Source organism: Lolium rigidum, unplaced genomic scaffold, assembly GCF_022539505.1.
Source record: "Lolium rigidum isolate FL_2022 unplaced genomic scaffold, APGP_CSIRO_Lrig_0.1 contig_5106_1, whole genome shotgun sequence".
NCBI lineage: Eukaryota > Viridiplantae > Streptophyta > Magnoliopsida > Poales > Poaceae > Lolium > Lolium rigidum.
Window position 1 is genome coordinate 12,510 of NW_025900811.1, and position 24,097 is coordinate 36,606.

Below are 24,097 nucleotides of genomic sequence, written 5' to 3' on the forward strand. Positions count from 1 at the left end.
GGGAATCAATCACCTTCCCTGAAATCCAAAACCTAGACAATGGTGTACGTCGCCAATTGCCCTAATCACAGGCACTTCCGCGAGGCGCCGCTCGACCGCCGTTCATCCTCCCTCGGCTGCCGCCGAGCGCCGCCCTTCTCCGCGCACCCACGAGACCTCCGCGCAAGCTTCCTATGCGACGACCAGGAGGATATGGCGTGGACCATAACTGGCCCCCGCCCTCTCACGACATCGAAAGCCCTGCCCAATTCTCGGCGCCTGATTTCCCATCGCCGGTCCGATCCCGCGTGAGCCGGCGCCGGCGATGCTCCGCCTCCCCACATTCCTTGCCGTATCACCGTCGGTCACCGGCTCACCGCACAGAGATCGTTACCCTGACCACCACCAGCGTTCTAGGGGTGAGGGCAGCCGCAGCCCTCGCCTCCACTCGTCTCCCAACCGGGCCAAGCAGTCTCGGTTGGGATCCGGACATGAGGACTCCTCCAGCAGCAGGTAGGTGTGGATGAGGATGTCTCGGCAGTTGTACCTTTGTTTGCTTGGTCATAATACATAGTAGTGTTTTATAAATCATTTATTTGCTGCTAGGCGCAGGTGCAGGTACCTAGACACTGAATGGTACAGCGCAGGTGAGCTAATTTCACATTTTATTGGGATGATCGAGCATGGCCTGAACTCAAGTTAACTTAACTGCCATTCTTATGTCTAGAGAGGCTCCACTCATCTAGTGTGCGTGATCGTCATGACCATGGGGCGAGAAGCCTCAGTCCCCTCCGCCACTCGCCCTCAGGGATGTCTCCAGCTTCGGTTGATACCCCTCTCCTGCATGATGGCAGCAAGAGTCCTACTGACTGGCCTGACAGTCCAATGTGATTATCTACTTGTGTTATTGGACTCTAATCTCTTTCTATTTGTTTGTCTCTGTGTTTGAAGTTTCTTGTGTTTCTTGGTGCAGCCATTGCTACAAGCATTATGAAAACAACAATGATGGTTCCGGGATCACCGATAGGTATAAACTATAGAATTTTGTATCAGATCTGTGTACATGCTTCATTTAGCGATACAGATCATTTTCTAGGCACGCACACTATATGTTATGCGACCTCTGTTCAAAAATAAGTGTCTTAGTTTTATCTAGATTCTGATGTACATGTGTCTAGACACATTTTAGTTGTAGATACTTCCGAATCTAAAAAGAAGTTGAGACACTTATTTTTGAACGGAGGGAGTATATATGAGCACAACGGTATCAATAGCACCTGTCCATCTGCTCCCAATTATATTATATCCTTGGGAATCACCTCTTTGCTCCAAATGGAATAATGGATGCAGATATATTTTATAATAGATACAAATCAAATGTATTACCTAGTTGGTGTGACATAAATAATGTGGATGTCTGTTGCAGATGTACGTTTTCTACTGCAATCAAAATAATCTGACTTTTTTTTTGTGTGGTACACATTGCATTAGTTTTACTTGTCTGTTGTTATACTTTACTAGCTAACAATTATTGTCTGAATGGTAGCAATCTTCCTTTTCTTCTCCATCATATTATATTTTGTACTGAACCAGTTATCCAAATAGGGAATATAATGCACTGGTAGATAACTTCATGGATGCTGTGGTCGAGAACTGGCATGAGCCAGCGAATTTCGATCAAGCAAAGAATAAAGAGCTTTACCGAAAGCAGACAAGGCGATTCGCTGAGTTGGCTCTGAAACGTTACAACAAAAACAAAAACAATAAGGTAAATCATTTTAATGTTCTTTCCTACAAGAGTGTGATTTCTTCAGTTAAGGCTGTCAGAATGCTTGTTGACGGGTAACTCCGATAAAACCTTTTGTGCGACTCAAGTAACTTCCCCAGAATCATGTTACTATGTCTCGCAGAGGCCATGTGAAGGTAAAGTTCATTTTATGATATCAAAATGAAATACGATAGAAAAATTATATGACTACAATGTGATGCTACAAATAAAATCATTGTTTAGAGAAACCATCTTCCCAGATCTAAGCTAACAACGTAATGGCACACATAAGCTGACTGAACAAAAAAAACCAATGATAACTTAGCACGTGGGCTTAGTAACATGACAATTCTACCTTGGTGAAGCCAATGTTCCCCTGAAGAGCAATTGGGGAACCGAATCTGTTAGCATGATTTTAAACTATAATTAGTTTGGTCTTAGCTTTAGATATATCATAAGTACTGTTTTAGTTGAAATGAAACCATTCTTGATCCTATTTGTGATGCAATCGGTATCGTCAAAGGTGAACTGAACACCTTGCCAGAAAATGTATTTGAAAACAACACTCATTGATTAAGCCGTGTCTCGCCTTTTTCATCAAATAAACACGGGATGGTCCATTTGGTCTAAATCAAAGAAAAGCAATATGAAACACATTGGTACCCTTCTCTGACACTTATAAAGATAGTTCTAGATCTTTGTTTTTATGGGTTTTCCACCTTTAGGCTTGCATTTTCCTTAGGTAAAAAATGGGAAAGTTACCCCATTTCAGTCAAGAAAAAAATAGTCTAACTAGAACAGAGTTAACTTGGGTTTGTCTAAAGGATTATAGTTAAAACCTAACAAGAAGTTGTAACAAGGACTATCCTGTCGTTTTCAACTGTGTTTCATTTCAGAGAGGGCGTGAATGTTAACGATAAGCTTAATGCATTAGCCAATGTTTTCTAAAATTCTTTCCTTATTTTTGTCAATTTTATATCCTGAAAACTGCTCGTAGTGTTGTTGAGCTTGTTTTCATTTGTTATAATGGTCAGGTTAAGCACTCGCTGGTTGAGGCAGTTGATGGAGCTATATTTTTTGAAGGAGATTACTTTCATGCCCATGTGAACTTCTATGCCAATGCTAGTAATGGTCCAAAGAAAAATGGTCCTAAAGTGCTTGTTTTTGCTGAGTTGGAACATGTTGGACTGCGACTCAATGCAATGGCTCTCAGGTCTTTCCATTTTCTTGATGAGAAGAAACAAACTGGTAAGTGTACTGAGAGCTTCTAGTTAGCTCAGTTGAAAATTTCTTAGATATCTCATCAATTATTTTACAGTTGGACGTCGTGATCTTGATCGGGGGCCTCACACAAGTAAAGATCGGGATATACATCACTGCTATGCTTGTACCGATAAAATCAAGCACCCTGAGGGATCAGGCTATAAGGCAGGCCATTTTGTTGGTGTGTCATATTACCATGAGGATTAGGTAAGAGTTTGAAAACAAATGTGCTACGTAGTCATATAGTTCATTTTGCAATTAAATGTTGCTTCTTCAACTAAGTTTTGAGAAAGCCAATGTTTATGTGCGGTGGGACTTGTTCTTCTCATTTTGGGCGATGCAATATCAGGTGGTATTGATGGTAGGGCAACTTGCAGAGTTAATGTGTTTGGATCAATATCAATATCTAAGGTGTTGCGGGACTGTTCTCTAATAGAGTGAAACAACAAAATTTGGGTCATAGGGATGGGTGGAGGTGGGTGATTGTTGATCAGTGTGACAAACAACCTTAGTGGGCTTGGTTAGCAGCGTACCAGCACCTGTTGTTTGCAATCATGCTTGGCCATTTTATCGTCACCTTGCTGAATTTGTTAGTCACCTCGTGAATTTGTTAGCTACAGCTGTAACAGTATGTATTTCTCATATTTTGCATACCAAATGCTTTATTACTCTTAAGTCAAGTCTAATGCAGCCATATCATCTTTAAAATATTAGCCATCAGATTAATTTTAATTTTATATCAATCATTAGATCATATTAATTGATAACAGGTGTTTGAAAGAACACACCCAGGTGAAAGTTTAGTGAAGTCTGGGGACAACGGTAAACGTCAAAAATGGGATCTCCAAAGCTACCCGCCCTACTAAAGAAGTTCGCAAGCAAGGGACATGAAAAGCATATACTATATATCTTGAAAATGCACCTTCCAATCCTTTATAAAAGTATGGATAATCTGATAACACACGGATCAGTTAGTTGAAGTCAATAGAAAGTACAAACTATTTATTTAATAATGTTGTGGCATGTGATTATGAGGCGAGAAAATTCATTAGTTATTTCTTATTTTAATATGTGTGATTGGAAGTTAGAGGCTTAACTGCTGTTCTTACCTTTTTAGTGCTGGATCTGGTGGATCGTGCAGAGATAAAAGTTAAGGATAAAGCCAGATTACCGAAGCTTGAAGGAGGGATCTTGTGCTACATTTGTGCTCTGAAGATTGGACAAACTGTAGTAATGTATTTTTTTTAAGAAACATTAGTGGTGTCCAGTAACTCCCTCAGGATGGTTTTGGAATCCACAGTTGGAGGAGTCTAACTGCTTGTGAGTTGTGACCTTATGAATTGTACTCCCTCAGTCTTGCACATCTTATTTTGTGTTTTTGATTGAGAAAACATTTGTTTGGTGGAATGCAATGTAATCTCTGTATGTGTGATAACGGAATATTAGTATCTTTTTCATGCTAGTTTGGGACTATATGTCACATGTAGGATTTTGGGCAATATACTTTACTAGAAATAACCCATAGCAGCACTGTAAAAACAGGTGATGGGCATCTTTGCAGTGTTCTTTTTGCCAAAAAAAAAATTAATCCAATGTGGTGATTGCAAGTGTCAACATCTGGACTCTATTGGTGTCATGTCTACAAGTTTCTGGCAAAAATGTTAATGTCCGCTGAAGCTTTCAAGGACCAAGATAGTACATATCCAAGGGGAAGACATTGTAGGGCAAAACGGGGGATAATCTGAAGAACCAAATAATGCCAAATCTCAATCTATTCCGCTATTTGTGTACCATGGACTATGCCATTGTCTTGGGTATCCTCATTTAAATCACAAAACTTCAATGCGTAGGGCAACCAGGGAGAGTTAGATACAGCCTCATGGAGTAGTTCACAGCAAACAGATCTGGCTTGCGTATCCTACATTTGGCAGAGTTCAGCTGTGACACAGTAGTGACAGCGACAACAGTCATTCAAGACTGTACTGAAGGCTGGTGCTTCAAACACCACGAAATGTTAGAGGTTGGCGGGGTTTATAGCTCGACTGTGCTGGTGGTTGCACGCTGGGTGCTTGAAGCTGGAGTTCACCAAGGGGATCTGCTGAACAAGAAAACCAGAATAACATCAGAATGCACCCTTCAAGAACAATAAGGCTTGACATTTGAGAGGGAAATTAAAATATATGCATAGCAATAAGTGAACTTTTGGATGGTACGAAAGCAAAGAATGATTGGGAACCAAAATAAATAGCAATTGGCATCATGAATTTTTCATTGCTAATTTGACTGAGATGCATATCTAAAGATGTTTACCAAGATTTAGTACAAATTATACTGATTTACACACCTTGTACTTTCTTAGGTAACTCATAACTTTCAGCTGATGCTTGCTTCCTGATGTGGTCTTCTAGCGATTCATTGGGGACAACAAAGGAAAATTGAGATGAATTAACTGCATCTTCAAGGCAGTCCCAGCCTCCTGCTAAGAACCTGAAATATAGAAATGATGATCACATCATTTTCTTAGAAAACTTGCCACTGTTCTGCTTGCTAGATAAAGCTGGAGCCATGAGTCACAAGCAGTGGTTCAAAAAGCAAAACCAAAAAACGGAGCTCAATGGAGAGAAAATACAGGCACCAAATTAAGTCACGAGGAATAGTCTTAGCAACCGATACTAGGAGAAAAATCCATGTAGTCGGCTAGCTATGGCGTCAAATGCTAACCAAGTTTTCTGCACATATGTGGGCATGCACATGATTGCTCGGTGTCTTAAGTGTAATGTAGGTGAATGTCACATTCCTAGGCAACCCGGGTCAATCCATCAGTTTGGAGTTCAGTTACTAGTACTCTGTGTCCAGACTATTTGGATAACATGCATGGAATTAGCACGATTGAGCGCTGGCGAGACAACAGAGTTGATGATATCGAGACGCATTTCAGATATGAAATGATGTACTACTGCTGTTATTTAAGAGAATGCATTGCTACTTCGGACTCCAAACGCAGCAACAAATTCTAGAATATAAAAAGTTTTAACTCACATCTTGTTTTTTTTTTAGTAGGGACCCATACAGCCAATAAAACTATCTCGGGGATGCAAAATTCCCGTGCAGAATGTGCAGTTCTCCATTTCACCTGCATATGTGCCACCATCCCAAACATTTGAACATGAATACTAATCATGACATGACAATGATGCATTGTTAGTGATGTTACCTGGGTCCAACTGAATGCACATGCGGACTTTCTCAGGTCCTTCTGTTCCACTGAGCTCAGCAAAGAAAATCGATGAGGGATTTTCTCTCGATGGTGTCCTAGCTCTAAAGTTGACATGAAAATAGGCTAATTTATCATCTATGTCATCATATTTAGTACGATCGAAGGTGTGGCTATCCATGGCTACCAGGTCATTGAGGAACCGGCCCTAACAAAAAGAACAAACAGTGAATTTATGTTTATCAGTTTATGTAATTGATCTTCTGGATAGAGATGGCGAGAGAGGTGCTTACAGGATAAAGCTTGTTATAATAGTACCGTGCTGCCATCTCAGCACAGGTGTTTGTCTGATTTGATGACTTTAATATCTTGTACACATTGGTGCAGCATGGCACTGGCAGGTCTTTACATTTTTTATCTTTGTGCTTGAGGAAACATAGATTCTCAGCTTCTTCTGTCAGTAGCTGAAACTGTAGTAAATCCCTATTTTTTAAAACAAGTTGTGTAAGATATTATTAGAGAATAATTAATGACAGCACTAGCTTCCATGCCAAGAAATGCACTAGCTGTTGACAGAAATATAAGCACACAAAGAACGAAACATCAGTACTGCATACCCCATAGCAGGATTTCCTTCAACCTCCACCTGAAAATGCAAAATGCAGGCATTACATTGAAAACTAGGAAGTAATGTGACAAATAATGAAAAAAGGGAACTACTAATAAACACTATAGCAAGGTAAATGTAGGGAACATGAGCAGGTCGCCCAAAATTAGCACTAAAAAACAATCCACCTCATAAAGTATAAGAAGTAGCAAATATTTTTTTTTCGAATGGGGATATCTCCCCAGCCAAGAAGTAGCAAATCTACATCCCTATGCATAAACTCGTGCCCAAGAAACCTCGCGTAGGAAGAGAATGAAAATGTAGGAACAAAGAAGAGCAATCTGCTACGATCCCACTTGAAATGCAACTAGTTGATGAAGATTACTTGAGTTTGAGGTAGTTCTAGACTTCTGGGTACAACGAACGCATAAGAGAGGGAGGGGATAGAGAGCTCAGGGAGCAAGGACTGAAGGAGTAGTCTGCCCTTGCCAGGGTCCTACGGTTTAGGTTCCAGTTCTTCGACGCTGCATCCGTTCGTCTCAATCCCCTTAAGTACAGTCACCTGCCTCGTTCTCCTCTTGCATCTTTGTCCAGTGGTTTCGTTAATGCAGCGGCCCATGCAACCCAGTACGGGAGCTCAACACGGTCCTTGACATTCTCCCCTCCTTAACATCTGGCTTGCCCTCAAGCCGGCAGAAAGTGAAACATTACAAACACCAGGGTCCCATGGAACTTGCAGTACCTTGAGTCCATTATAGCTCAAAGAGTCAAGTAGTCAATGTAGTAGTCAACGGTGGGGTAGCGAGCGATGGAGATCAGTGCACACCTCCCTCCTTGAAATACCAGGAGTGAAAACAGTGCAGGCCCTCCAGGATACCAGTATAAGCGGCAACAGTTCTCATTATCTTCATATGACAGCTCCATGGTGAAAATCCACAATGTATAGTTCACTACATAAGAGTTTTTTTTTCCTGCTCTAATATCCAAGCTAAAAAGCAAGCCCCACTAATTAATAGATTTCTCCTCCTTGTCAGATATCTCATGCAAGAGCAAACTATATCATTTACCCACGCTACAATTTCCACTAATCATTGCCTTCTCTCTTTACACTTCAACATATTGCCATCTTCTAGGAAGTGTTCCATAAGAACAGGTGCATAGCAGCTCGACCACAAATTGATGACTGAACATGTTTCTGAGTCTTGTATAAAAAGTACGAGGTGTGCTTCTGTGCTTTCCAGAATTTTTTTGCACAACTTCTAAAGCAAACCAAAGGCTGTGATTAGAAGAGCTAATCAACCTGCTTTCATTAAGGAAAAGGGCAATTTAGTCACTGCGCTTAATCACTACTATTAGTTAATATCACGCCACAGCGGGACCGAAACTGCAGCGTGCGCAACTACCCCACGACCCACGTACTCGTTGTGTTCTCATGGCTGCCGTATTAAGTCAAGGCTGTTGCCGGCGGCGGCCGGACATAGAGAAGATGGGCAGATGGCTGATCAGCATTCATTCGCAGTCTTCATACAAACAGGAATATGTCGATGTTGGTCCGAGGCAACAGCCGTGAAGCTTCATCTCCACCAGCACCGCATCCGGCCGCCGGCAACGGCCGTGAAGCTTTGTTCCGCAGACCATAAGAACGAGTGCGTGGATCATGTGTCCTGAGTAGTAACTGCAATCGTGGATGTGCAGCGACCGGATGGCCCATTCTTAACGAAAGCAGGTGCATTAGTTCTTCTAATCACAACCTTTGCTCTTTGCTTTAAAAGTCGTGCAAAAAAACTTCCGGAAAGCACAGGAGCACACGCCAAAAAGTACAGGCGAGGATTAACTTCAAAATTTTCGTTAGCCTGCTGCACACAATGAATATTTCACAAACACCTCTGAAACCACAGGGTCCCAGCACCATATCGCACAAGGACCACACAGAACACTGCCAACGATATAACCAAATAAGATTGAGCGATTACCATTGAACCTCAACCAAATGGATAATGGAGCTGTCTTCAGATGGTGAGCGTGATTCTTTCTGCAGTAGACCAATGCCACACACAAAGGACGGGCCATGTCATTGGCAGTGATTCCCTTGCACGATTTTGGTCACTTGCTGCCTCTAGTTCAGGTGGTCGTCTCGGCGGCCTTTAAGCAACTGCATCCTGGGACTTGACAAACAGTTCAGACATGGGCTCGAGTATCTCATGTGCATTTTCTCAACTCGCTCGCCACAAATGTCAAGTCTGAGATGCCGGTGTTGGAGCTGGGACTCACCCGTAATCTTATTTTCTGATTACAAACAGCAACAATAGTACTATTAGTAGAAATGCAACATGATGGGCAAGATAATAACCATTCGTTTAACTTGGTGCCATTTGCAGCAATGACTATTCAGAAGACATATTCAGCAAGGATACATGCGTACAGTGTACTTGCGGATTGGCTTCGATGTGGTGCTCATGCATGGAAGCTGTTGTGAAGTGTACAAGTAGATTGCCTAGCCCTTTCCATCAGTTCGGACTTTTGGTTCAAGTGGCTAGTGCATGAAGCTTAACATGGTATCAGAGCCCCAGGTCTCGAGTTTAAATCCTGGTTTTCACATGGTTTTCGCAATTAAGCCTAAAAATTGCTGTTGCCCCCCTCTTTAGCCACCGCTGTTTCGGTGTGCTCTTCTTCTTCTTTCACGTGTTGACTTTCTCTTCTCCCGTCACACGCGAGTGGGGGTGTTGTGAAGTGTACAAATAGATTGCCTAGCCCTTTCCATCAGTTCGGACTTTTGGTTCAAGTGGCTAGTGCATGAAGCTTAACAGAAGCCAATCAAGTCTACCAGCTTCGCAGGTGTCTGATGGTCCGTCGTGTGATCCGCCAGGGGACGTCCCCATGCTGCCCTGCACTCTGAAACGACCCGATGCCAGTTACTAAGAGCATCTCCAGCCGCGTCCCCCAAACCGTTCCCCAAACCGCGCCGAATTGAGCGTTTGGGAGACGTGTTTCGTTCGTGCCGCGTTTGGGGGACGTCGCTCCCCAGTCGCGTCCCCCAAACCAAATTTCACAAATTTTAAACTTAAGCGAGATTCATCCAAAACTTGCCATATATTACATAGATTCGAACGAAATTTGACTAAATTTAAACTAAACCTAATCTAGAACCACTTGCGGCGGCCGGAGGCGTCGTAGTATCTGCTTGGAAGTTGTACATGTCGTCGGTGACGACCTCCTGCTTGACGCGCTCGTCGACGGGCTCGTCCTTCACCAAGCCGCTTGGTCTGCCTCGCCGTCGTCGGAGAGGTCCACCAGCGGCTTGCCGGAGTCGCGGATGGACATGGCGATCGCCGCGTCGAGGTCGCCCCTCCAGGCGTCCTTGTCGTTCATGGACGCCAAGAACGTCGCCCGCAGACCTGGGCAGTCCTCGGGGTTGTCGCTACTGGCGATGAGTCGCTGCTGCCGCTCGTACTCCGACAGCATCGCCGCCTGCGACGCTTCCTCCGGCTCCTCCTTCACATCCGGCTTCGGGATGAGGAGAGCGCCGCCGCGCCTCCCTTGCTGCCGCCGGCTGCTGCTGCCGCCATGCCTCGTGTTGACGGGCGTCGCCGGCTCCTCCTTCACCTCCCGTTTGGGGACGGTGTAGGGCGCCGACCGGTACGACGAGGACGGCGTCGATCGCGCCGGTCCTGAGGAAGAAGAGTGCGAGGAGGACGAGTACGTCGTCCTCCTCGGCTACCATTGAGGAGACGGTGGCGGTGACGACGACATCTCCAGCCTTGGAGCGCCGTTGCGGATGCCGCGGATGACGTTCTCGAGGGTGCGCCCCGGAACGCCCCAGAACAGGGCCCAGCCGTCCTTGTTCCAGCTATTGGGGCCGCCGACGAGCCCGTCGGTGCTGTGCATCTCGATGTCGTACTTCGCCTGGAAGTACGTCGTCCACCAGGCGTCGTTGTTGTTGGCCGCCCACGTCGGATCCAACCGCTCCTCGGCGGTGAGTTGAGCCCGACGGGCCTTGATGGCGTCCCTCCATTGGTCCGTGCGCGGCTTCGGCGGCGGCGGAAAGTCAATGCCGTTCACGGCCATCTTCCAGCCGCTGCTGCTTGGCATCCGCATGTCCGGCGGGACTGGATACCGGGCGTTGTACAACGCCCACGCCTCCGCCACGGTGAGGCTGCCGCGGCCGAAGCTGTTCGCCGCGGCGATCTTGCAGGAGGACGAGCTCGACATTTTTCGAGCGGCGAGGAGAAGATCTGGGAGGGGGAGGCGGCGGCGACGAGATGGTTTGTGAGCGGTGAGAACTGCAGGGCGTCTTTAAACAGCGGCGGCAGTGGGTGGTTGCACGCAATAACGCCGGCGCGGATGGCCACGCGGCCATGCACGACGAGACGCGTCCCTGCGTCGCCTGGGAAAACAGGGACGCCATTAACGTTGCTTGACCAAAGGTAGGCGCCGGGGTTTTAGCCTTCCGAGCCGCTGACGCGTCGGGCCCGCGTCGGTTCGCCTCGCTTTTCGTTGTGTCCGGCGTCCCCGGTGCGTCCCCTGTGGGACGGGGACGGGCTCGGGGCGCCGGACAAAAATGGGCTTTGGGGGACGCGGCTGGAACACATTTTTTGTCCGGCGCGTCCCAAATCCCTTTGGGGGACGTTTTGGGGACGCGGCTGGAGATGCTCTAAATCTGAATCAGGCAAGTTCAGAAGAATAAAAATGACGCCGGACTGCAGCCTGAGGGCATCTCCAACGGGGCGACCCATCCCGCGCCCGCGCGTCCGGATGGGTCGAGCCGGACAAAATCCCGGCCCAACGCGGGGACGCACCGCAAAAGCGGACGGCCGCGGAGTCCGGAACGACGCAAACCCGGTCCAAATCTGGGCCGGGTTTGCGTGGCCGTGGATGGCACGCGGTGTCCTCGCGTGTCCGCCTGGTCCGCGTGGCTGGCCCACCTGTCGGTGCCCCAGTCCTATTAAATGTGGACTGGGGAGGGTGACTGTCCCTATCCAGTCCCCACTATCCACTCCGGCGCACGCGCGAGCTCGAAGCTTCCGCGCCGCCATGGCCCCGAAGCGCGAGTTCGAGCCGTCCGCCAACGACCACGAGGCCGGCAGCAGCCGGCAAGTCGCGCCGGCGCCGTTCGCCATGGGCCCGCCGGCGACGCCCAGACGCGACCGGATCTACGTCACCGTAGCGGTGGCGCAGATGTTCTGGGACGCCGGCGTCCCAATGCCGTGGGGGGACGTGCACCTCCCCCACGGCTGGCACCTGAGCCCAGATCGGGTTCCGGTGCCGCCCATCCCGGTCTCCGGCCGCGCCCGCGTCGCGGAGATCCGGAGGCGCCGCGCGCAGCTGCCGGCGGACCTCCAGGAGGACCCCGCTTACTGCGACGCAAGTCCCAACTGGGACTTGTGGTTCGAGGTGGAGCACGATGCGCACCGGCACACGTGCTTCACCTCCGTGACGGCGCGGCCTCGCGCGCAGCCGCGCACACCTGCAAGGCGGGATGGCCGCCGCCCCGGCGGCCTCTACATCGGCGAGCAGCCCCAGGCCCCGCACCAGTCCCAGCGCCTCACCTTGTTTCTCAACCATGCCTTCTCACGCACTGTTGACAATCCTCGATCTAGTCCTTTCCTTCGCTTGCCATGTGTCACGCGGCGCATCTCCTGAATAGCCGGCAGCAACGAGTAGGGAGTATGGCAGGTGCCAGGGACCAAGCGTTGGGTGGCGGCGGTCGGTAGTGTTATGACTTGCAGAACTGTTTCTACTTGGGAAAATGCTTGCTGCCGGCCGGCCGATGCGCGGGGCAAAAATCGGTCGTGGTGCACGCGCACGCACCCACTAGCCAGGTTCTCTCGCGTGAGTATGTATGAGTAGTAGCTAGCTTAGCTTACTCCATATGCACATACTCGTATGCACGCCCGCGCTCCGTTGCAGGCTTGTGCATACACAAGCACTCAGCTAGGTATAGCTTGCTAGCTAGCTTCTCGCTTGCGGTTGTTAAATGCATTTACAGTGTGACCGATTATGCCAAATCGGTGAAACATGGTCTGCCGATTTTCCGATGTTGCGTGTGTTTAATTGTAATAAGGGAAATTCTTACGATTAGCCGACCGATCGCTGGCGAGCGATCGTGCGAGCCTCCCGCCGTCATGACCCGGCTAGGTTTTATGGCTCGTTAGGCTATAACTCAAGGATTTTTCTCATCGCGAACTAGATTGAACATCGGACATTTTTCTATCACGGGATTTGATCCAAAGACCAGCTAAAGAGACTCGCTTCCATGTGCGTCATTTTTGTTGTAATCGTTTGTAATTTTTGTAAAAATATAGTTGGCAATTTTTGTTGTAACTCAATCTATAGCAAATTAATTATTGCTTGACCACTTTTGATTCTTTGCAAACATATGATTTTTTGTTGTAATTATTTGCAACATTTGTAAAAATAGTTGCTGATTTTTGTTGTAATTCAATTTGTAGCAAATTAATTATTTCTTATCCACTTTTGCATTATTTATAAACGTATAAATTTTTATTGTAATTTTCTACGGTTTTTGTGAATAGTGTTTGCAAGTTTTGTTGTAAATCGATATGCAGGAAAATTTGTTGGTTTAATCACTTTATGGTAACATTATTTTTGTAGAAATGCCGGGACATTTTGTTGTGTTAGCATTTTTTTGTATACACGGGTGAATTTTGTTGTTGTAATAAGGTGGCATATTTGTTGTAAATATTGAGAAAGACGGAGTCAAAGTTATACAACATTTTGGTTTAAGTGGAGAAACGTAGGATTGCGGGTTGATTTTGCGAGAACTGAGGGGTTAAATTGCAAAAAATGTGTTGCATCTGGTTCGTAGGAACTTAGGACTGCGGGTTGATTTTGCAAGAAACGAGGATCAGACTGTAAAACTGTGTTGCATCTGGTTCTGGACGTTGGATGTCCATCCGATGGCCGGGAGAACAACCGATTTTGGGCAAAATATCAGCCCACCGACGTCTAGCGTCCGCCTTCTACTTGCGGCAACGATCTGTAGTATTACCAGGTGTCGGACTGTGCACACTCCAATGGCATCGTTTCTCACAGCAATCCGCCGTGCAAAGGTGCTAGAGTAGCTGTAGTGGAGATGGAAAGTTTGCACGGAGGGGAGATTATGTAATGCCTCGGCAGCCGTATAGCTGAAAGAACATTTCCCGCCCTTTTGGGTTTTGTGTGTTTGATGTCAACACTAGGTATATATTTATTTGTGTTGATGTAGACAGGTACAAGTTTTCAAGAGATATATCTGACCGGTGTTTTGGTATGGCTGTACTGAAGTATATGAAGGTTTTTGTCTCTGGCGGAAGTTCCAGCCCCAGCTGGCGGAACTTCCGCCCTGGTGCTTCCAGCAGTGGCCTCTCAGCGCAGCTCTTTCTGAAGCTTTTGTTCCCTGACCGGAAGTTCCGGTGAAGTTGGCCGGAAGTTCCGGTCAGCGGAACTTCCGCCCAACTTCCGGGCAAGTTCCGGAATTACGAAGTTTGGGGCTCTGGATGTCCAGTATGGTTTTCTCGGAATTCCGGAACTTGGCCGGAACTTCCGGTCGCCGGAAGTTCCGCCCTAGTTCCGCCCCAATATCTTCTGAACTGGATGTCTGACGAAGATCCTTCCTGGCGGAAGTTCCGGCCCTCTTGGCCGGTACTTCCGGTGCCAGCCGGAACTTCCGGCCCTCCTGGCCGGAACTTCCGGTGTTACTGAAATTCGCCCCAACGGTCAGATCTGAGAGCTCCAATCATATAAATAGCTCTCTTCTCCAAAGGGACAAGTTGCTCAATCATTGCACAAAAATCTGCCAAGCCTTCATCACCATTAGAGCCACCTCAAGAACACAAGATTTGCAAGATCTCTTTCCCCCCCCCCCCAACCAAAGCTCTTGATCTTTGGAGATTCGAAGGAGAAGACACCGATCTACATCCTCACCGAAGCAATTTACATTTCCCCCTCATTTGTTTGAGGGATCTCTTGCTAGTGTTCCTATTTGGTTCCCTAGTTGATTTGTGTTGATGTGTTGTTGTTGATTGTTGTATTGTTACAGATTTGGGAGCCTCCAATTTGGTTGTGGATGTGTGCCCCAAGAACCTTGTAAAGGCCCGGTTTCCGCCTCGAGGAAATCCCTTAGTGGAAGTGGGCTAGGCCTTCGTGGCGTTGCTCACGGGAGATCTGAGTGAAGCCTTCGTGGCTGTTGGTTTGGCTTTCGTAGCAACCACACTCCTCCAAATGTAGACGTACCTTCTTGCAAAGGAAGGGAACTACGGGAATCATCTCCGTGTCATCGCGTGCTCCACTCTCGGTTACCTCTATCCTATTCTATCTCTTATATTGCGTAGCTATATCTTGCTTAGTTGCTTACCTTGTCATATAGGTAAATTCATTTAGTTGCATATCTAGAGAATTTACCTTTGTGTCAAGCCTAAATTGAAAAAGAACTAAAAATTTGTTAGCACCTATTCACCCCCCCTCTAGGTGCGGCATTCGATCCTTTCAATTGGTATCAGAGCCTCGGCTCTTATTTCGGGCTTAACCGCCTAAGAGTATGCCGGACGAAGGACCTATGGAAGGGGAGGCTAAGATGGTCACCATGGATGATATCAATTCGTTGAGGTCATCCATGCAAGCTCAAATGGAAAGCATGAGAAAGATGATTTCCGAGCTTTTGACTCCTCCCCGTCCCGTGGCTCCCACCAAAGAGGTTAATGTCACGGATGCGTTAGAAGAGGGAAATGCTTCGGTGTTACCCTCCTCTACCAAACCCGCGAATGGTGATAACTTAAACACTATCACATCCCCCATTGCATCTCCTAGGGGAACTAGTGGAGGTGAGAGCTACAATCGAGTGGCTCCATCTTTTCTATCTCCCGATATACCGGTTCCCCATCCTCATATAAACATTCAGGGCGACCCACCTAAGTTTTCCGTTAATGATTTCGATACTTGGCAATTTGAGTTTAGCTCTCATGTTCGCAGTGCCTCCAATGAACTTTGGAGAATCATCGTGGAAGGCTTCAAGCCTTACAACCCCGACAAGTTGACTAGAAGAGAAGCGGTTGATAGTCAACTCAACAACACCGCCTTGCACATGATTCAAACTAGTGTGGGGACAAAGGAGTTGTCTCGTGTTCGGCATTTCACCACCGCCAAGGATGCTTGGGATGGTTTGGCCGCTAGTTGCATAGGAAGTGAGAGCACAAGAAGGAACAAGTATAATGCTCTTCGGAATAAAGCCGAAGGATTCATGAGGCTACCGGATGAAGATCATGAAGACATGTATGGAAGACTTCTCATGGTTGCCGGTGCTTTCCGGAATGTTGGTGCCACTCACATCGATGACTCTTGGATCAAGGAAAAGTACATTGATTGCATGATGCCGTTTGAAACTATTGATGTCAAGACTCTTGTCGGTAGAGAATGCTATGCCTCTCTCACCTCTCAACAAGCCGTGCACGAGATGCAAGCTCTCAAGGTGCTTGAGCAAAACTTTCATGATTCTCGCAATCATGCTCTTGGGATGTCAAAAGGGTCCAATCTTGCCTTGGTGGTCAACTCTGTGGAAGAAGTGATTCCTCGAGAATCTTATAGGGCATCTTGGAGCATGTCCTATCCGGAAGACTTGGAACACCACTACCATGACCACATGGAATTCCATGCAAACACCTTTTGGATTGACCCATCCAAGGCCAAAGAAGACAACATCAAGAGAAACAACTCAAGGGGTCCCTCAAGCTCGGGCCCAAGAACAAGATCTTGCTACAATTGCAATGACAAGCGCCATTTCATTGCCGAATGTCCCTATGAGAATAGGGAGACCCATGGTGGAAGGCTCATCCCCAAGGACAAGAGCAAAGACTCAAAGGGCAAGTATTCAAAGCCCCTCAACAAGAAATTCTATAACAAGAACAAGAAGGGAAAAAGGCCCTCAAGGATTGTGCTAGTGACTAAAGAATAATATTCTTCCGATGAGATTGAAAGTGCTAGTGATGATGAAGAGGAAAGCTCAAGAGAAGTGGCCGCTGATACGTCCAAAACGTATCTACTTTCCCGAACACTTTTGCTATTGTTTTGCCTCTAATTTGTGTATTTTGGATACAACTAACGCGGACTAACGCTGTTTTCAGCAGAACTGTTCTGGTGTCTCGTTTTTGTGCAGAAATCCAACTTTCGGGAAAATCCTCAGGAATTTATGCAGAAGGCCCTATTTTCCCATAAAACTGACGGAGCCAGAAGGACAAGTCAGGTGGAGGCCCGAGGGCCCCACACCATAAGGCGGCGCGGCCTAGGGGGGGCCCGCGCGGCCCTATGGTGTGGCCCCCTCGGCCGGCCTCCGACACCCTTCTTCGGACTACTTATCGGCCTCGACCTAAAAACGCACGGAGAGAAGTCGAAGTCGCCAGAAACCCTCCAGAACGCCGCCACATCGCGAAACTCCATCGCGGGAGCCAGAAGTCTCCGTTCTGGCACTCCGCCGGGACAGGGAATTGGAGGAGATCATCGCCGCCATCACCGCCAACGCCTCTACATCAACCAGCCATGTTTCCCCCATCCATGTGTGAGTAATTCCCCCGCTGTAGGCCGAAGGGGATGGTAGCGATTGGATGAGATTGGTCATGTAATAGTCATAAGATTGTTAGGGCATAGTGCCTAGTGTCCGTAATTGGTACTTTGATGATATTGTTGCAACTTGTTATGCTTAATGCTTGTCACTAGGGCCCGAGTGCCATGATCTCATATCTGAACATGTTATTGTTTCATCAAGATATTCATTGTTTATGGTCTTACCTATAAGTTGTATACACATGTCGCTGTCCGGAACCAATGGCCCCGAAGTGACAAGAATTGGGACAACCGGAGGGGATGGTAGTGATGTGAGGATCACATGTGTTCACGGAGTGTTAATGCTTTGCTCCGGTACTCTATTAAAAGGAGTACCTTAATATCAAGTAGTTTCCCTTGAGGCCCGGCTGCCACCGGCTGGTAGGACAAAAGATGTTGTGCAAGTTTCTCATTGCGAGCACGCACGACTATATATGGAACACATGCCTATTGATTGCTTTGTACTTGGACACCGTTTTATTATTATCTCGCAAATGCCCTCGCTATGGTTGTTACATGAGTTTCTCTCATCCATGCAACGCCCGTTCATCCGTCCCCGTGCCTACAGTATTTTAATCCTGCTCGTTTACTAAAATCACTACTCGCTGTCTTTGTTATTCTGTCGCTGTTATTTCACTACCGCTATCTGCTATAAAACTCGTTACTACCGATAAACTCTTGCGAGCAAGTCTCGTTTCCAGGTGCAACTGAATTGACAACTCCGCTGTTAAGGCTTCCAAGTGTTCTTTGTCTCCCCTTGTGTCGAATCAATAAATTGGGTTTTACTTCCCTCGAAGACTGTTGCGATCCCCTATACTTGTGGGTCATCAAGACTATTTTCTGGCGCCGTTGCCGGGGAGCATAGCTTTATTTGGAAGTTCACTTGGATTGATATTGTTCGCTGCAAATTCTCCATCATGGATAAACCTCGCGATTCTAAAATCACCATATTACCATCCACTACAAGAAAAGGTACAATTCTGAGTACCTCCGCTACACTTGATTCACCATCTGTGATTGATAAACTTGTTTCACCACCGATGCTTCACATGCGGGTACTTCTGCTGAATCTGAAAACTCTCATAATGTTGATAATATTTCTGCTGTGCTTGATGATAGTGGTTCATTGGGATCTTTTCTAGATGCTATGATTGCTAGGTCTAGACAAATTGAAAATACTGAAACTCCTAATGCTACTACACCTGTTAATTCACCTGAACTTGATTATTCTAGTGATGATCCTGATGAAGATAATGTGGAGCTTAATGATGATTTTATTGAAAAATGCAATGCTACTACTGATGCAAGAAAAATTAAAAAGTTTCTTGCAGAACATGCTGTTAGATATAAACTGTCTCCTGATCCTAAGTTTGCCACATCTCCTATAAACATTAAGGATAAAGATTATGATTTTTCTCTTGATCTATCTCATATAGCTATTGTTGAGAAAACACCCTTTTGTGGTACTGAAAAAGAAAGTCCTGTTGAACACATGATTGAGTTATCTACTCTAAGTAGCTTGTTTTCTGATGATGTCAAGATGCGTACTTACTTTGTTGCTAAAATCTTTCCATTTTCATTAAAGGGTGACGCTAAAACTTGGTATAATAGTTTGCCACCTAATTCAATTAAAAGTCCAAAAGAATTGCTTGATGTTTTCTTCCGTAAATACTTTCTCGCTAGTGCTCAACATATTGCTTTGCGAGAGAATTTATAATTTTAACCAGGAAGATGGAGAGAAATTGCTCGAGGCTTGGGCGAGATTTTGCTCTCTTATTAGAGCTCGGCCGACCATGATTTGGAAAAGCATGATTTACTTGATATATTTTATAGTGGACTAACCATTGAGTCTAGGGCATACCTGGATAGTTGTGCTGGTTGTGTTTTCAGGAAAAGAACTCTAGACGACGCTGAAGAATTATTGGCTAAAATAGGCCGGAATCATGATGATTGGACTACGCCTGAACCAACTCCAACGCTAATATTAAAGAAGAGGAGTTTAATTAAATTGAATGATGAAGATATGAGGGAAGCCAAGAAGTCTCTCAAAGAGAAAGGTATTAAATCTGAAGATGTGAAGAATCTTCCTCCCATAGAAGATATATGTGAGATAATTCCCCCTTCATCCATGATTGAGGTAAACTCCCTTCAACGCTTTACTAGGGAAGATATTCCGTATTCGAAACCCCCTGCACAATGCTTAGATGAGTTTGATAATTATATTGTTAAGCAAGAAAATTTTAATATGAGAGTAGAGAATCATTTAATGGAAAATTCTCGAGCTATTAGTGAATTGCATGATATTGTAGAAAGAACCTCCAATGATGTTAAGATGCTTGTTAAACATTTTCATATGGTTCAAACTCAAATTGATCAACTCACTAAAGTGCAAAATGACTTGTTGGGGAATAATTCTAAAGAGAAACATGCTTATGAAGTAACAACTAGAGGTGGTGTCTCTACCCAGGATCCTCTATATCCTGAAGGGCATCCCAAAAGAATTGAACAAGATTCTCAACGAATTGAACCTAGTGCTCATTCTAAGAAGAAAAAGAAGAAGAAACATAAAAATGTTGTAGAATCCTCTGAACCTGCTAATGATCCTAATAGTATTTCTATTTCTGATGCTGAAACTGAAAGTGGTAATGAACATGATAAAGATAATGATAAGAATGATGCTCCGATAAAGAAGAGGTTGAAGAAGAACCTGAAAAGCATGCTAAAAATAAAAAGTACACTAAAGAAGATTTTATTGCTGAGAAACATGGTAATGAAAGAGAACCTTGGGTTCAAAAGCAAATGCCTTTTCCTGCTAAGAAACTAAAATCAAAGGAAGAAGAACACTATAATAAATTTTGTGATTGGATGAAACCTTTATTCTTGCAAATCCCTTTGATCGATGCTATTAAATTGCCACCTTATTCAAAGTATATGAAAGATATTGTTACTAACAAAAGGAAAATCCCCAATGAGGAAATTTCCACTATGCTTGCTAATTACTCTTTCAATGGCAAAGTTCCAAAGAAGTTGGGCGACCCGGTATACCTACTATTCCTTGTTCTATTAAGAATAATTATGTTAAAACTGCTCTATGTGACTTGGGAGCCGGTGTTAGTGTTATGCCTTTTTCTCTTTATAAGAGACTTTACTTAGATAAGTTGATACCTACTGATATATCTTTGCAAATGGCTGATAAATCTACTGCTATTCCTGTTGGTATATGTGAGGATGTTCCTGTTCAAGTTACTACTAACCGCTTGATATTAACTGATTTTGTTGTGTTGGAAATGCTCGAAGATGATAATATGTCTATTATTCTTGGGAGACCTTTTCTTAACACCGCAGGGGCTGTTATTGATTGCAATAAAGGAAAGGTTACTTTCAATGTTGATGATAGGGAGCATACCATTTATTTTCCCAAGAGGATTGAGAAAGCGTGTGGAGTTAATACTATTTCTAATGTGAGAACTATCAAAGTGGGAACTATTGATTGTCCTATATATGAGCCTAAAGAAGAATATCAAACTCTCGTGATTGGATCCATATCAATACAATTCAAGGTAACATGATTGATTTGAGGTTTATTTCTTCTTATGCTATGTAAAATTTATTTGGTGACAAGACTTGATCAACCTTGTTAACAAATACTTTTTATATGCATAGAGGAGGTAAACAACATCTCTTTCTTCCTCCACTTGCTCTAGTTGCTGTAACACTTTTAATTTGCAAAGTTCCTTAGTTAATTGGAGATTTCAAAAAAATTTCTGGCCAGTAATAATAAACTAATTACCCAGAAATGTGCATTTTTCAAAGTTTTCAAAAATTCACAAAAATTATATCGTTGGTCCTATTTTTCGACGAGGCACCTGGGAGCACCAGAGGATGACCTGTGGGGCACCACAGGGTGCCACACCACAGGCCGGCGCGGCCAAGGAGGGGGGCGCGCCACCCTGTGGTGTGGGCCCCTCCTTGCCCCACTATCTCATCTCTTTCTCCCAGCATCTTCTCTCTCCCGAAAAAACTCGCACCAGGTTCCTCTCACTCGCGTTTTTGCTCAAGAACTCCAGATTTCTCGATCTCTTTGCTCAGCCCAGATTTCTGTCTGAAATTTGGCACATTTGCTCTTCGGTATGTGACTCCTCCGCCTATCCAAGTAGAAATTTGTTTGGTTGAGTATATCTTGAATATTATGCTGCTGTAGGTAACATGTTTAGTGAGCTTACATGCTTGTTCTAAGTGGTAGAAACTAGTTTTGATGCATGATTAGTACTCTAGCAAGTTCCTATAGTAGTTCCCCTTGATTATATGTCACCAAATCAAAAAAATTATATTGTTTGTTGAAAATTTCAGAGAAGAGATGAAGAAGTTCAACTTTGGAGAGTTGTTCAAGAAAGGAACAACCAGCACCGGGAGGCCTTCTAGAGCCGCCACCCGGCTTAGGCGATCGTACAATGAAGATATCATCGCGCCTAGCTTCGCGCCCGAAGAGGACAACGGGGCTCCTAATGCTTCGTCTTTTCCATGCTATGATTTTCTGAGGAATGCAGGGATATTGGAGGATTTCTTCACCCTTGTCAACAGGGCGGGCTTAGCCACCTATGTGGGAGATGAAAGGGAGCAATACTACATGCTCACCAAAATCTTCGTCGAGAGCTTCAAGTTCCACAACAAGCAATATGAGCCGACAGTTGCATTCAAGATCTATGGTAATCCTGTTACTATGGGATTGGAAGATTTTTGTCGTGCATTGGATATTGCCCCTGTAGGTACAGCAAGTAGGATTGATGACAACCCCGGGACTTGTTGGAGCTCTATCGAGGGATTACCGATGATGATTGTCGCACCATTCAGCGTGGCAAGATAAGGAACATTCAACTCCCCGCCATTAAGTATTTTGCATATTACATTGCTACTAGCATTCTTGGTAGGGAGAACACTAGCAATATTTCTAGTTACCATCTTGCTTTCTTGAATATTGCACTTACTGGTTGGACATCTTATCACCTTGGTTCTCTTATTGCTCACCGCTTTGTCTAATAGAGGGCCTATTTTTGGAGGAACTATTGCACTGCGCGTTTTAACATATCTAAGGCTTCCTCTTGATCCTAATGATGTGCCATTGGCCCCTAGGAGACTCGATATTGCTGCTATGAAGAGTCATCATTTTGTTACCACTGATTCTACTTTAGATAATATGGTCTATAGAATGTTGTTTGCTGACGGGGATGAGAAATAAATCCCTCTTCCCCAACCAGGTTTGTTCGGTATTGACAGGCAATCATGGTCGTGCACTAAGGAGGAGGTGGATGAACATATGAAGATACAAGACTTCCACCAGCAGCATGACTCCGAGGACGCCGAGGCCTCCCACGACTACACCGTCACATATCCGGGTGCTTCTTCTAGCACATACCCGGAATACGATCCATCTTCGTCATACTACGGAGATACTACCTCATGGTCTCGATGGGATTGAACTCTACTTAGGCCAAAAGCCTAAGCTTGGGGGGAGGTATACCGGCATCACTCATTCTTTGCATATTTTGATTGCTGGATACTTGTACATACTTGTTTAGTCTCTTTGAGTGGTTTTCTAATGAGAGGGGGATGATATTTGGGGAAGTGCTGCCTGAAAACAGATTCTGGACTGTTACTAGAAAAATTCGTGCGCACAGACAGAACGTTATTTTGAGCTGCCAATTTTTGTGCAGGTTCCCCAGGTTGTTATCTAACTTTCATTAGTTGAACACTTTTCGAGCTGAGCAATATAAGATTTTTGTAAAAATCGATTTCTGTACTGCTGTCAGGTTTTGGCAGATTTCTGCCATCTCGCTTTTCTGTGTTTCTTCTAGTTTGCTATTTCTTGTTTTTGCTTTGTTTCCTTTTCAAAACATAAAAAGACCAAAAATATTTCTGTTGTTTCTCTTCACCATTTGTTTGCTTTGGTTTCTTGCATTTGTTTTGCTTTATTTGCTATTGCTAGGTTGCTACAAGAAAACCCAAAAAGATGTTGCTTTGTTTGCTTGTTTCCTTTTGTTCTTGTTTCTAATTCGAAAACACCAAAAATATTTGCTGTTCTTCTTTGATTTTGTAAAGTTCTTTATGAGTTCAATGGTCTTCGGTGGCTGGAGCGTGGTTTTCATTTCATATTATCCAAGCTGCACAAGTGAAAAGGCAATAATGACGATCTACGACAATTGGATTGTGGTGAGAGGCTGGTATGAACTCTATTTGTTTTCATTTTTGTACATATACTCATCCATGTGAGCATGCTTAGTTGGTTCATGTGAGGTATATGTTATTTGAGAAAGTCTAGTAGTTTATGATCTCTCATGTTTAGCTCCAATTTATTAATATGAGTAGCATGTCATGGATGTTTGCTTGCATTGTTTTATTCATAAGTAAGTATGGCATTGTGGTACCCTCCTCTGAATAATTCATTTATATCGACTTGGCACATGCTCACGCATGCATATGACTGAACAAAAAGTCAATTAAGCCTCGATGATCTATATTGCTTCAGAGTTCTTGTATCACTTTTATGCCTCCGTTAATTTATTTTGCCGCAAGCATGATTATGACGATGCATCGCTCTCTTGATTTGTCGCTCCCTAGTGTATTGCTAGCCTTCACTTGTACTGAGCGGGAACGCTGCTCGTGCTTCCAAACACCTGAA

At 44.9% G+C, this 24,097-nt stretch overlaps 2 protein-coding genes across 2 annotated transcripts; one reads left to right on the forward strand and one right to left on the reverse strand.

Annotated features, from left to right (window-relative positions):
* The first annotated feature begins 304 nt into the window (after positions 1–304).
* LOC124681647 lies at positions 305–4,525 on the forward strand. Its single transcript, XM_047216518.1, has 8 exons — positions 305–492; positions 586–626; positions 707–866; positions 953–1,006; positions 1,585–1,747; positions 2,782–2,995; positions 3,066–3,217; positions 4,128–4,525. The coding sequence occupies exons 1-7, from the start codon at positions 305–307 to the stop codon at positions 3,215–3,217; spliced, it is 972 nt and encodes a 323-aa protein (XP_047072474.1). The 3' UTR covers positions 4,128–4,525.
* A 1,532-nt stretch (positions 4,526–6,057) lies between these two features.
* On the reverse strand, positions 6,058–6,591 carry LOC124681654. The gene is made up of 3 exons (XM_047216525.1): positions 6,518–6,591; positions 6,225–6,432; positions 6,058–6,143 (listed from the first exon to the last, which is right to left on the reverse strand). The coding sequence occupies exons 1-3, from the start codon at positions 6,551–6,553 to the stop codon at positions 6,064–6,066; spliced, it is 324 nt and encodes a 107-aa protein (XP_047072481.1). The 5' UTR covers positions 6,554–6,591; the 3' UTR covers positions 6,058–6,063.
* Positions 6,592–24,097: the final 17,506 nt, after the last annotated feature.